The sequence below is a fragment of the Artibeus jamaicensis genome, unplaced genomic scaffold (genome assembly GCF_021234435.1).
Source record: "Artibeus jamaicensis isolate MK-2021 breed Jamaican fruit bat unplaced genomic scaffold, CSHL_Jam_final scaffold_1019, whole genome shotgun sequence".
Lineage (NCBI taxonomy): Eukaryota > Metazoa > Chordata > Mammalia > Chiroptera > Phyllostomidae > Artibeus > Artibeus jamaicensis.
The window spans coordinates 260,877-274,870 of NW_026522025.1; the positions used below are offsets into that span (position 1 = coordinate 260,877).

At 38.3% G+C, this 13,994-nt stretch overlaps 1 protein-coding gene across 1 annotated transcript in view; it reads right to left on the bottom strand.

Annotated features, from left to right (window-relative positions):
* Positions 1–4,827: 4,827 nt before the first annotated feature.
* SPATA6 (spermatogenesis associated 6) overlaps positions 4,828–13,994 on the bottom strand; it is a 95,243-nt gene continuing 86,076 nt past the window's right edge. Inside the window, 1 exon segment of the mRNA XM_037133119.2 lies at positions 4,828–5,075. Within this exon segment, the coding sequence (XP_036989014.2) occupies positions 4,895–5,075 (181 nt within the window). The 3' untranslated portion in view covers positions 4,828–4,894.

Consider the following 13,994-nt stretch of genomic DNA (forward strand, 5'->3'; position numbering starts at 1 on the left):
GTACTGAAAAACAGGTTCAGAAAAGTTATAAAGAAGTGTTTTTTCTGCTATGAAATATTGCTGGAAACAGAATTTTCTGAAAATCTATATATACATAAATTCTTCAACATTTTGTTTGCATGTATCACTAATTTTACTGAAAATCAAACACAGATAAAAACTCAGGTGAAGAATGAGTTTCATTGATAAAAAGGATGCTCTAACACAGGGGTGTCAAACTAATTTTCACCGGGGGCCACATCAGCCACAACAGTTAAGAAGTAGTTACATTTATACAGTTCTAAAATTATTTCTGCCCTTTGAAGGCAACCATGAGGCTGATGGGGCCCCCAGTGAAAATGAGTTTGACAGCCTGCTCTAACAGGATACACTTATTCTCAAGCCTATTGCATTGGTTCAAAGACATTAAAAGGATATGCATCTCACCTTATCTCTGAACTATGTCATGAACTCCAAAGGCTACACTTCTCTGAACTTGTACTGCAGCAGGAGTGTAGTGATGCTTGTGATGTTTCTGACATAAAGTCTATTGCTTCTGACACCCCTACAGCTGCCCGGCCCTCCCCTGCTCAGTTTGCATGGGAGGCTGTTTCCTGGGGCTCTCACCTGCAGCCTGTGCGTCCCTGAGCATAACGTGAGTTTTGTAGACAGCAGGCAGTGGGCCTCGTTTTATCACCCCTCCAGCCATCCTATGCCCTTTGAGGAGCTCACTCCACTTATGTTTAAGATAATTATTTATAGAAAAGGGCTCGCTTGTGCCATTTTGTTGTTTCATTTTGTAGTTTTTTTTGTTCCTCTATCTTGCTCTCTTCCTTTGTTTTGTTGATTTTTTGTAGTGATGTTGATTCATTTTTCTTTTTATGTATCTTCCATATTTTTTATAGTTAATAGATGGTTTGTTAAAATGTCCATACTGCCCAACTGACCTACAGATCACTATCCCCATCATTTCATTGCTATACCCACCAAAATCTTAATGGCATTGTTTTTACAGAAATAGGAAAAAAACCCATAAAATTCATATAGAACTACAAAAGACTCAGAATAGCCAAAGTGATCTTAAGAAAGAAGAACAAGCCCTGGCTCGTGTGGCTCGGTGCACTGAGCGCCAGCCTGCAAACCAATAGGTCACCAGTCAGGGCGCAGGCATGGGTTGCGGGCCAGGCCCCCAGGAGGGGGCGCACGAGAGGCAGCCACTCACTAATGTTTCTCTCCCTGTCTTTTCCTCCTCTTCCCCTCTCTCTAAAAAATAAAATAAAATAAAATCTTTTTTTTTAAAAAGAAAGAAGAAAAAGGCTGTAGATATCACACATCCTGATTTCAAACTAAATTACAAAGCCATAGTAATAAAAGAATATGGTCCTGGCAAAAAGATGGGCATATACCAACGAAACAGAAGAGTGTGCCCAGGAATGAAGCAACACACACACAGTGAACTGGTCTTTGATAAGGGTGCCGAGACCACACAATGGGGAAAGGAGAGTCTCTTCAAAGAATGGTGTAGGGAAAAATGGACACTGACATGCAAAAAAAAATTGAAATTAGACCTCTACCTTACACCACACACAAAAATCAACTCGAAGTGGATTGAAGATTAATGTAGGATATGAAAACTATGAAACTCCTGAAAGAAAACTTGGGGGAAAAGCCTCTTCGCATCGGTCCAGGCAGTAGTTTCTTGGGTATGACATCAAAAGCAGGAGCAGAAGAAGCAAAAACAGATGAGCAGAACCACATCAAATTAAAAAGCTTGTACACAGCAAAGGAAACAGTCAATGGAATTAAAAGTCAGCCTATGCCATGGGAGAAAAATATCTGCAAACCATGTATCTGATAAGGAGTCAATATCCCTTTTATTTGTTCATAATAATAAAGTCTCAGTTATACAAGATGAGTATATTGTACAGCATGGCACTTATAGTTAATGAACAAAAAAATGGGACACAAAGAAACTTTGGAAGGTGTGGAATCTATCTGTCATCTTGAGTACGGTGACAGAATTACAGGAGTTTGCGTTATGTCCAAAATATGCAAATTCATCAAAATGTACGTATTAATTATGTGCAGTTCTTTGTCTATCAATTATACCTCATTAAGCTGTTAAAAAGGGCAGTGTTACAAGAATGAGTGGTCACTAAAGCAAAGAGAGTAACTGGGGCTCCACAGAAGGAATGTTGCACTATCCCATACACCAACTCTGGTCACCCCGAAATCCTGTGTCAGTTAAAATAAATCTTCCATGATACTCTTTTCATATACTTCCTCCAACTTCTTAGTTCACAAGATTTCTTTATTCATTTTTAGTGTTTGAATGTTGGAAATCTGCCCCAGGTTTTACCGCATTAATGTGAGCTCAGTTTGTGATGTAATTTACTGAGGTTCTCTCTGAGAAGAGATAACTAGCTGCACCGTTTAAAAATTTATGAACTGTGACAAGCATAGCTTTTTAACCACTTATCTGGCTGAGAAGCAGGCCGGGGTTGGATTCAAATCCCAGCCTGACCATTTCCTGGCTGTGTTTCTCACTGGCCAGCGCAGCAGTGCGACCCTCGGTCACCTGGCCTGTAAAACTGAGACTGCTTACACCCACACTGGTTTACAGTTGTTGTGAAGATCAGATAAGATAATGCATGAAAATCAACAAGTACAGATGTTGATCCTTCATAAATATTACCCTAATTTTCTTGTTTTAAAAAACCTCCACGATAACACTACAGTGGGGATGGGAATAAAAAACACAAAACGTGTCCTCAAAACGCCGGCGCACATTCATACTCTACATAAGTATTAGAGCAGAATACATTCTCTCCCACCAGGTTCATTTCCGCAAATTTTCAGAGTGTGAATGCAACATACTAAGATTAAGATTTAGTAGAAATGAAAAAATGCATTTCATTGAGACAGTTTTGCCTAAATATTCACATAAATACTTTAATTATCATACTAATTCTTAATCAAAAGAACCATAGTTTCTAGGTTGTTTACATTTGAATGCTAGAACACAGAGAACTCGAGCCCTCAGTCAAAAATGCACTGCTTTGTGAGGGACAAAAGATAAAGACCCTGGGAAAGAAAATATTTAAGGCTCATCTTGGGAACCAAGACATCTGCATTTCATAGGAGGGAATTATACTTCATTGGAATACAAGATGCTGGAAACAATAGAGGCAATTACGTTCTTGGTCCACTGCCGAACCCCGCAGGTCCTTACCACCCTCTGCAGCAGCAGTCTGGGAGCTGGCCCTGGTCACCTGAGCACTTTATACCCGAGTCCATTAGCCGAGTACCAAGCAAGAAGGCAGGCCGTCATGTTGTGACTTCTTTTTTTTTAAATTTAAGAGTACTCTTTTAAAAAATAGATTTCACCACAGAAACACCAACTCTCTCAGCTGAGGAAGCATACCTCTCCTCCTGTGGACCAAGATACAGCTAAGATTTTTGCTTATCTTTTCCATTTTTATCTCTTTGGCTACAGGTATAAATAAACTAGCTGACAGCAGCAGTCTTGTCAGGGCATCTTATTTCTTAGATACAGACAGTTAGGCTTTGTATTGTTTTTAGTGGCCCTTCATGTATTTTTTCGTTCATGCAGTTATTTAACAAACATTGTGTGTCTACTGTGTGCCTCAAATGCAGAGGAAAACCAAGAACGATAGAAAAAGACACAAGAGTCATTGATAACTCAGTTTTTCTTAAGTGCTGTAATAGAGACATGCCTAGGCTATGGTGGGCGGCTACAAAACTGATACAAAAATGAAGAAATATATAGATATATAAACAGAGTAGAACTGAGGAAATCCATAGATACTACATGATAACTGTTTATTTGCCCGAGCTTCCATCGTCATCAAGGTAAGCTCTAAAATTCAAGAAAACCCTGATTTATCTCACTCACTGGTTCCTTCAGACCTTCCAAGTGTCACTGGACTCACATGAGTGCGTTTGGGGGTTGGGGAAGGAGCTAACTTTACCAACCGACGGACTTCCCAGTGCCTATGCAAGAGAACTGCTATACTATCTTATTCCCTTTTTGGTTCCAAGTATCCTCTAAAGTAAGGATGCTACTTTCTTGGGCCATGCGGTACCTATGAAAACTCTAAACAGATTAAATTACAATATAATCCCCACCCAATTTTTTTGAGTCTCTCAATTTTTTTGTTAGTAAGCATTTACTAACAAAGGCTATTTTCTGATTCTGTTTGCACCAAACAATACAGCCCTAGAAGAAAATCAGGCAAAGAATTCTATCTTTAAAAATAAGTTATTCACATTTTGAGTCATTCATAGCCTCTGCTATACTAGATAACTGTTATGCATTTTAGGTAACTTAGAGAGTTCTTTTAGGGAAAATGAAGTGAATGGTTATATAAACATTAGGAAGAAAGTGACTTCTTATGAGCTAAAAAGGAAAAAGTAGAAAACACCAGTTACAACAGAGTTTCTACTGTTGGGAAATTCATTTCTACACAGTATATCTTTTTGCTCATTACCAAGAAAAAGGAGTTAATATTAATTAAATCTTACTCAGATAAGCAGTTAAGCATATGAAAAGAAAATTACAATGTGTTTAAGGTGGAACATTTTCAGAGAGAATCTACTCTTGGATTTTTAGATAGTGACGTGACACCCCCGTTACAACATCCTTCTTGTAATCACAGTGGACGCTGTGATTTTGCTGCGGGGCTTTGCCTTCTGGACACAGCACCCTTTGCTGTGACTACAAAGGCTTGCCTGGTGATAATTTACCATTTGAAGTAATAAGCTTATTCAAGTCTCACCAGTATACTCAGTTAGAACCACCTGGTTTAAAAAAAAGGAATACAGATATCGATCGCATCAAACGTTTTCATTGGGAAGTTGACACGAACATTCACACGGTTTATCGTGGGTGGCCTCAGAAGCTTTCCTGTGTATGAGAAGCAGAACTACAGGCCTTCTTGTACAAGTTCCTGTACAGCTTTTCCATGCTGTTCTCAAAGATGGGTCGGTGGGATTTTCCTTTATAAGTGGCTGCCCTGTTGGACCAGTATTCACCATCATCCAAATGGATTGTGCCATGTGGCCGCTGAAATGAGCTGTAAGACAGGATGCACAAGATTAAAACGGTGGTGAAACAGATGAGAGGCAGTACTATAGAAACCACATGTTTATGGAGTACTCCACAGGTGTGTACGCTCTGTTTAGACTATGAAAAATAAAATACAATAAGGCCTGTGCCCTCAAAGAGTGATGCTATTTGCATGAAACAATTACAAAACAACAAAGGGAAAACTGTGTGTGAGACCCAGAGTTAGAAAGGAATCAGAGAGAAGACACAGATGGGACGTGGTGAAAGCAGAGCACGGATGGTGTCAGGCTGGCCAGTTATGAGAGTGTCCGGCTTCAAAAGCCAGGCACACCTGGCACTGAATTGCACTCAGTCCTCTACAGTCTGGAGACCTTGAGCAATGATTTGACTGCCGGGGGTCTCAGCTTCCTTTACTGTATTTTTGCAGTATTGTTTGAAAAATCTAAGAGAGTATACAAAATTTGCATAGTATAGTTCTTACCTTGCACACAGAAGTTATTAATTGTGGGGCATCGGACTACCAGGAATTTTATACATTGTTTTATATTTTATCAAAAAAACTTTACAACTCTCTGAAATTAGTACTGTGGAAACTGAGACTCAGTAAAGTGAAGGGACTTCCTGAGACTGCTCAGCTGGTAAACGACAGAGTGGAAAGGTACAGGTGTCTGGGGCTCTGGCAGGCTTCTGTCCTCAGGGACCAGAGGAACAGTAGATGCCACAGGAACCACTTTTGGAAAAGAGGGGGGAAGCAAAGGAGTGTGTATTTAAGTGACAGGGATCCACTGTAAGTTTTAGATTTTTGAATTAAAAAAGAGAGAAAATGATAGATAGGAACCTACAAAATAGTTGTAATGGGAATAGAGGAAAAAGGCAACTCTTTCTGAAGGCCTGACAGCACTTTGAAAAAACACACCAAAGCTCTAATTTTACTATCCCAAATATTGTAAATTCTGGGCTTGCCACGTCCTTTGTCTGAAATAAAATGTTGCGTTCTTCAAAGACTAAGTTAATTTTATTTTTAAATACATAATTGACTTACTTCAATAAATTAAACACTAGTTATAGATAAGACCTCTCAGGCATGTTAGAGATTAAGTTTATACATTATAAAACTACATGTCCTTATTATTAAATGCTATAAATATTTTGTTCATGTATTGGGAATCTCACAAAAACAATCTTTTCCCGAATTTATCAGTCCCTTGATGTCACTTCTGTGGTCAACTGTGCAGTGGGGACTCTCGGAGCTGTACACACGTGTTTGTTTTTTGGCTTGAAGTCAGCATTAGCACCTGAACACAGTAACAGTGACAGTGCAAAAAGGCATGAAGTGTCTGTGTCATCATTTCTAGGGCTTGACACAGTGTCAGTGATGATGTAGGGGAAGCGTCTATACACTTACTTTGGAAAAGCGGCATGACCCAGGAAGATTAAACACACAAATTCAACCCAGTGAATCAACTGCTAGATGCCCCAGCAAGATTCTTGCACATGTGCACCAGGTGCAAACATGTTCACTACAACATTCTTTGTAACAGAACTAAGAACTAGAAGCAACCTGAATATCCATTCACATTAACACAGATAATTCAAATTGGGGTATAGCCTATAATAATATAGTATGCAGCGAGAAAAATTAATAATCCATAACTATAAACATGGATGAAACTAAAAAAATCAACTAAGGGGAAAAGCCAACTTCAAACAATTCAAAGTTATAATTATATGAAGTTTAAAACAAAGAAAATCAAATATTGACTGATTAAGGCTCACAGTTGAGTCACCACAGCCGTCATCCCTGTGGAAGGAGGTACCGTTGCCTAGGGGCGTAAGGGGGCTTTAGAGGTGTGGGTTGTGGTCTACTTACGCCGGACGGTAAGTGGTTATTCATTTATGTTTGTATTTATAATAATAATAATGATGATTATTATTATTTAGGACAGACAAATCTTAAAATGAATTCCTTTTGTTATACGTCATACATCTTATATTAAATAAAAAATTCACTTCTATGAACCATACTAGGTCTCTCAACTGCCCGATGGCTGTGCTGAAACAGGATCCTACCTCGTAGTTACTAGGTCCTGTCAAACTTTCTTACACTTAGTACTACTGCTGAAACAGCTTTGAAAAGTATAGTTTCTGGGATAACAAAGGTACTTTAAAATATGATTCTCATTATTTCTATCTTGTCCAGTTTCATAGATGTAATTAAGACAATTTCTAATAAGGTCAGCATAATCTTTAAAATTTTTCTAAAGTCCTTAGCCAAGTCTCAGTGTGCTCTGATATAGTTAATTACTTTTATTAGCTTTGGTCAACCAATCGTCTAGCCAACTGAATATATTTCATACCATTTCTCACCAGGCCTAACTCCCGTTGTCACTTGAAACAGTATTTGGGGGGGGGGGATTTAAGTCAAGTGATAAATCACACACATATATTTTTCTTCCTTCTTCCCTCCCCCTCTCCCCCTTCCTTCTTTCCTTTCCTTCCTTCCTCCCATCTTTTTTTTTTTTGCTTTTAGGTTTGCAGTTAGCAAACCTAAACACACACACATATCTGCATGTTCTTCATATCTCTGCCAACACATCCACCAGACTGAGTCCCTGCAGTGGCCTCGTTCTGCATACTACATTAGGGGTCCCACATATTGTGTTTGTTTGGTTGTCTCTTGTTTATTTTGGTTTTGCAGCAAGTCACACACTAATTAATATTTCACAAAACACAGGTTTGTCTCTATCTCCCTACTGGCCACAACCATCAGCTTCACTGCATTCTAATGGCCAGATAATAATGTCCTTGTCTGTATTTTGCTTAGTCACCAGATTAGTTATACTACAGTAAACCTACTCAAGGTAAATTTGAATTTCTAGCATACCATTACCAAACTATCAGAAAGGTAACATTCAAAATCAATGTGTAGGTTTGTCCAAGGTTGTAAACCAAATCCCTAATCCCTATATATATCATTACATTTAACGTTATCGGGAACAGGTTTGCTACTACTGCTTTGGTTTCATTAAACAACACTTTTCCCCCCATGTCTCAAAGCAGCCTTAAAATACCACCACAAAACCTTGCAATGAATAAATAAAATTCAGAAAGCTTTTTAGCTTTCCTATTTACAGAACCTGCTCTGTAAACAAAAGCTAACATGGCCAAAACAGACATTCCAATGCTTTTAGATCTTGCAGATTTGGCAGGGAGTTTACTTCTATTTAAAATTGCAAACTTTATAAATTTAGTAAAAGCACTGTGGTTCTCTGGAGACAATTTGTAAATTGGTTCAAACTGGAAGTCAGAATTGCAAAACAGAGATATGAAGACAGAATGGGTTCTAATGTGGACCATGAATAGGTAGGTACAAACAAAAATGATCAGAATCTTAAAAATAACATTTACTTCCAGACATGGAAGCACTGGCTCTCTAATTAATGAACTGTTGACATACTGAGTCAATTCTGATTTTTCATTATTGGTATATTAGTGAGTTTCAAATGTGTAGATGGCACTGAAAATCTTATAGTTATAGGCTTTTGAATACTATACTTCTGTTTTACCATGGTATCTCCAGCTTTCATTCATCCAAAGCATTTATAAATTCCTCTATATAAAATAAATACAGCATCAATGCTATATACTATTAAATAGTTATCTTCAAAGCAGGGACAATATTGTTACTTTATTGAATGCAATGCATTCTTTTTCAGCAACTTATACTCTGGCTACTTCAATAGGGAGACTTCTATTTAATTACAACAATGCTATTAAGAAAAAAAGACAAAAAAGAACATTGAGACCAGGATAATATCTGAGAAATGGGCAGTTTCAAGTCCTATGTGTTAAAAGATATAAGTGATAATATTTTTAAGTCTAGCAAATATACAAAGAAGAAACACATGTGTTAGGTAGCTTGGCATGGAGTAGGAGACAAAGAGCAAGACTCATCAGAAAAGGGCGAAACCCTGATGGTGTTTTCTCTATCAGTATCAAGTGAAGACCAACACATATTACTCTACACACAGCCTTCAGATAAAATAGCTATAAGGTGATATACACAGAAAAGAAGGTCAGGTGGATATTCTACCCAAAGAACATTATGCTAAGTGAAGTAAGCCTGGCAGTGAAAGACAAATACTATACGACCTCACCTATAAGTGGAACCTAATCAACAAAACAAGTAAGCAAACAAAACAGAGCCAGACACATGGAAATAAAGAACAAACTGACAGTGACCAGAGGGAAAGAGTGAGGGGAATAACATGGGAAAGAAGGGGAAGGGTCATCAAGGAACATGTACAAAGGACCCCCGGACAAAGACCATGTGGGGGGTAGTACTGAATGTGGGAAGTTGGGTGGGTAGGGCGGAGGAGGGTAATGGGGGAATAATGGGAACAACTGTAATTGAATAACAATAAAAAAGATAATTGGCCCTGGCTGGTGTAGCTCAGTGGATTGAGCACGGGCTTGCGAACCACACAATTGTGGTTCGATTCCCAGTCAGGGCACATGCCTGGGCTGCAGGCCAGTTCCCAGCAGGGGACCCACGAGAAGCAACCATACATTGATATTCTTCTCCTTCCCTTCCCCTCTAAAGATAAATACATAAAATCTTAAAAAAATATAAAAAAATTAAAGAAAAGATAACTGAAAAATTATGAGAATAAAAAAAGTTGGGGAATTGCTATTTTTGCTCAAAGAACCAGAGTTGAAAGTGACTTTAAAAGATGATCCATATTCTCTACTTTAAACTTGTGACCTAAGAGTCAATATAATGAGACATTGTATACTACAAGAGATGAATTCCTTTCCATAACACTCAATAAAGGTTCATATCAAGCAAAACTCTGGCTGACAAAACATGCAGAATCGCACTGAGAATACTACAAATGCCCTACACATATTGGCTGGGTGGGTGGGAGGGAAGTAGTAAGGAAAGTATTCAGAGTCTGGGAATTCAATCAGATGATACAAATTTTTTATGGTATAATAAAATCTAAAAGGCATTCTGTATCTTTTAAGATACCATACAAAGATAAAAGTGTCATTAAGGACATCAGATTTTATGAATAAATTATAGCAGTAGTTCTCAAACTTTAACATATGCATTAAAGTCATCTGGAGTGCTTACTAAATTAGTAATTCTGTGGTTGAGGCTCGATAATCTAAGTGGTAATTTAGATTAGTTACCACTAATCTAAGAAGATTAGTTACCACTTAGATTATCGAGCCTCAACCACAGATTTACTAATTTAGTAAGCCTCAGGGGTCTAAGAATTTGAATTTCTAACAAGCACCATGCTGATGTTGATAATGATGGTCTAGAACCACACTGGAGAAAGCACTGAACTGGAGGGTTAGATCTGTAGAGGGGAAATTTTTTTTAAGCTTAGGGGAAAAATTGCATGTTATTATTCATCTTCTTTTATTAGTTAGCAGGAACTATATAGTAAACATTAAAAGAAACCTATTCAAATGTATTTACTAAAGACTGGTTATTTATAGCTTACTCATAGGTCATTAATTTTCATTCTTGGCATAAGAATATGTAGAAATGAGCCACTGAAAACAAATAAGGTCTAACATCTTTCATTATGAATTCTATTGCTGATCCTTACCTAGCAATGTTATTAAATATCACTATCATAAAATGAGTTTACTTAAGCAATGCCTTAGAGTTTCAGCAATACAATTGATCAATATTAATAAAGCACCCTATTTTAACATTTGAACCTTAAAAAATAATGAGCTCCTGGTACAATTCAGAGACCTTGATGGGCAGTCAAAAAACAAAGATAAGTAAAACATCTGTGCCTTCAGGGAATGCAGTTAACAGAAGAAAGCAAGGCAGATGTATAATGAAATAGTTACCATTGTGAGATCAATATTGCTACCTGAAATTATATATATGAGAGGAAGGAGCAAGATAAAGAAGAGGTCAAATAGTCTGTTGAAGTCATAAACAGAATCTCTGAAGAGGGAATAACTAGAACTTAGCCCAAAAGAATCAGGAGGCATTCACTAGATAAGAGACGTGGGGATGAACAAGAAGATAAGGGTTATTCCGGGCATCACACTATAGTGGAACCAAGGCAGGTCACAGTTCGGATGGTCATGAGACAGCAGATACCTCTGCAGAGGTAAGAGTAAAGCAAGATTTAACTGTTAAAAGTCAAACAGAATTTTATTCTGAAGAGAATACGAAGGTTACAATGGAAGAATACAGAAAAAAATTTCTACTGAAATGGGAGACGGAATTAAGATACAATATATTATATAGCCATAAAAAAGAAGAAAATTTTACCTGTCATGACAGCGTGAATGGATCTGGAGATGCTAAGTGAAATAAGCCAATCAGAGAAGGACAAATACCATATAATCTCAATTATATGTGGAATCTAATGAACAAAATAAACTGACAAGCAAAATGGAGAGGAGCATGGATACATGGAACAGGATAACAGCTGTCAGAGGAGAAGGGATTTGGGGGACTGGATAAAAGGAGGTGAAGGGTGCACTGGCTGGTGTAGTTCAGTGGATTTAACGTGGGCCTGTGAACCAAAGGGATCTTGGTTCGATTCCCAGTCAGGGCACATGCCTGGGTTGCGGGCCAGGTCCCCAGTTGGGGGAGCACGAGAGGCAACCACACATTGATGTTTCTCTCCCTTTCTCCCTCCTGTCCCCCTCTGTAAAAATAAATATTTTAAAAAACAAAGGTAAAGGGATAAATCAAAAAATATATATAAAATTTATCCAGAAAAAGCTCAGCCACTGTTAATATAACCAGAATGGTTTGTGTGACATCGATGTAACCTGGCAGCCAAGGAGAGTGGACGGAATGTGCACGTGTCAGCAATGATGACTTCACTGCACTATTCAACAGGGGTGGTAGACGCCATTGAGTGAGCATGTGTATTGTGTAGCTGTCACATTCAAAATGACCGAGCAAGTTGACCAATGAATCTGCATCAGATTTTGTGTTAAGCTTGAACATTCCTCTGTGGAAACTCTTCAGGTGACTCAGAAGGCATTTGGGGATGATGCAAGGAGTGTGGTACAAATACAAGTGTGGCACACACCCTTCAAAGATGGTCGAGAATCTGCTGAAAGTGATCCCCGTTCTAAAAGGCCTGCAACAAGCAGGACACCTGAGAATGTTGAATGTGTATGGGCTGCAATCAACAAAGATCAGCAACTGACAGTGTGACAGCTGGCAGCTGATCTGGGACTCCAAAATCTATGAGTACCATGTCTGAGATTTCCAAGATTTTGATGCAGGATCTTGGCATGAAATGTGCTTTGGCATAATTGGTTCTTAGTCTCTGCTAACATCATGTTTCAGTTGCTAATGACTTAAATCAAACCCCTACCAATGAACCAGACTTCCTCAAAGAAGGTCATAATTGGAGATAAACAGTGTATCTATGGCTTTTATCCAAAAATGAAGGCCCAGTCATCCCAATGAAAGTCACCTGGTTTTCCACACCAAAAGAAGGTGTGGTAAAGTTGCAGTAAGATCAAGACCATTTAAACTGTGTTTTTTGATTGGGAAGGTAATGTCCCTCACAGTACATCCCTCCAGGCCAAACAATCAATAAGGAGTACTACCTCAGTCTTCCTCGTTGGTTGAGAGACGCAACATGATGAAAGCAGCCACAGCTCTGGGCAACTGGTGATTGGCAGCCTCATCTCGACGACACGCCTGTTCATGCGTCACATCTTGTGCAGAGTTTTTTGGTGAAACATCAAATTACCCAGGTGACTCAGCCCCCCTACAGCCCAGATTCAGTGCTCTGTGACTTCTAGCTTTTCCCATAACTAAAATCACCTTTAAAAGGAAAGAGATTTCAGACTGCTGATGAGATTCAGGAAAATACGACAGAGCAGCAGATGGCAATTCCAACGAAGGACTTTGCAGAGTGTTTTGAACAGTGGAAGAGAGGCAGGGAGAACTATCTGAGGTCCCAAGGTGCTTACTTTGAAGGGGACTGAGGTGTCATTATCCTCTGTACAATGTTTCTTGTATCTTCTTCAATAAATGCTCTGTTTTTCACAGTACATGGCTGGAGACTTTCTGGACAGACTTCATATACATAACACATAATAGGGACAACAGTGTGGTGACGGTCAGAAGGAAAGGGGTGGGGGCTGGCTGGAGGTGGGCAAAGTTTGGGGTGGGATGAGGACGGAAAGAGACTTTACTTAGCATGGCAGGCGAACATTATACAGATGATGCTTTACTGAGTTGTACAGTTGAAACCTGTATGGTTTTGTGAACCAATATAATACCAATAAATTCAATTGAAAAAAGATAAAATATACAGATGACGTGTTATAGAATTGTACACTTGAAACCTATATACTTTAATTAACCAATGTCACCCCAATAAATTCAATTAAAAATAAAAAATTAAAAGTTAAAAAATTTAAAGTCTCCTTGACCTTAAAAATTATTTCTAAGAAGACAAACTGTCTTTATTTAAATACTCAAAAATAGTATTTTAAAGTCGTATTTTAAGTTATCCCTCTGGTTTCACTAATACAGGTTAAACTCAGTGTCATTATCATGTCCATTGAGAACATCTTACTTGTTTTTTTATTATTCTACTCTGAATTCCTCCCCACACCTCAAGTAAAAAAAACTAGCCATAGTATGGAATGTAGCCTGAATACTTCAGAGTAGTTTCATAAATAAACAATAAACATATTTTAATTCCTAATGGCAGTTATCACTAAAGCAACTACAGTTTGAGCACAGTATCATGAGATACTACTTATTATGGCTTCCAAAGCTAACTTGAGGCTGCTGCTAGTAATCTTCTATGTCATTGTCAGCAGTCTATCTATCTAATAATATGTAGTCAAACCATAATTGCCCACTTGTTTATGAGAATGTCGTAACATCATAAAACCACTGTGG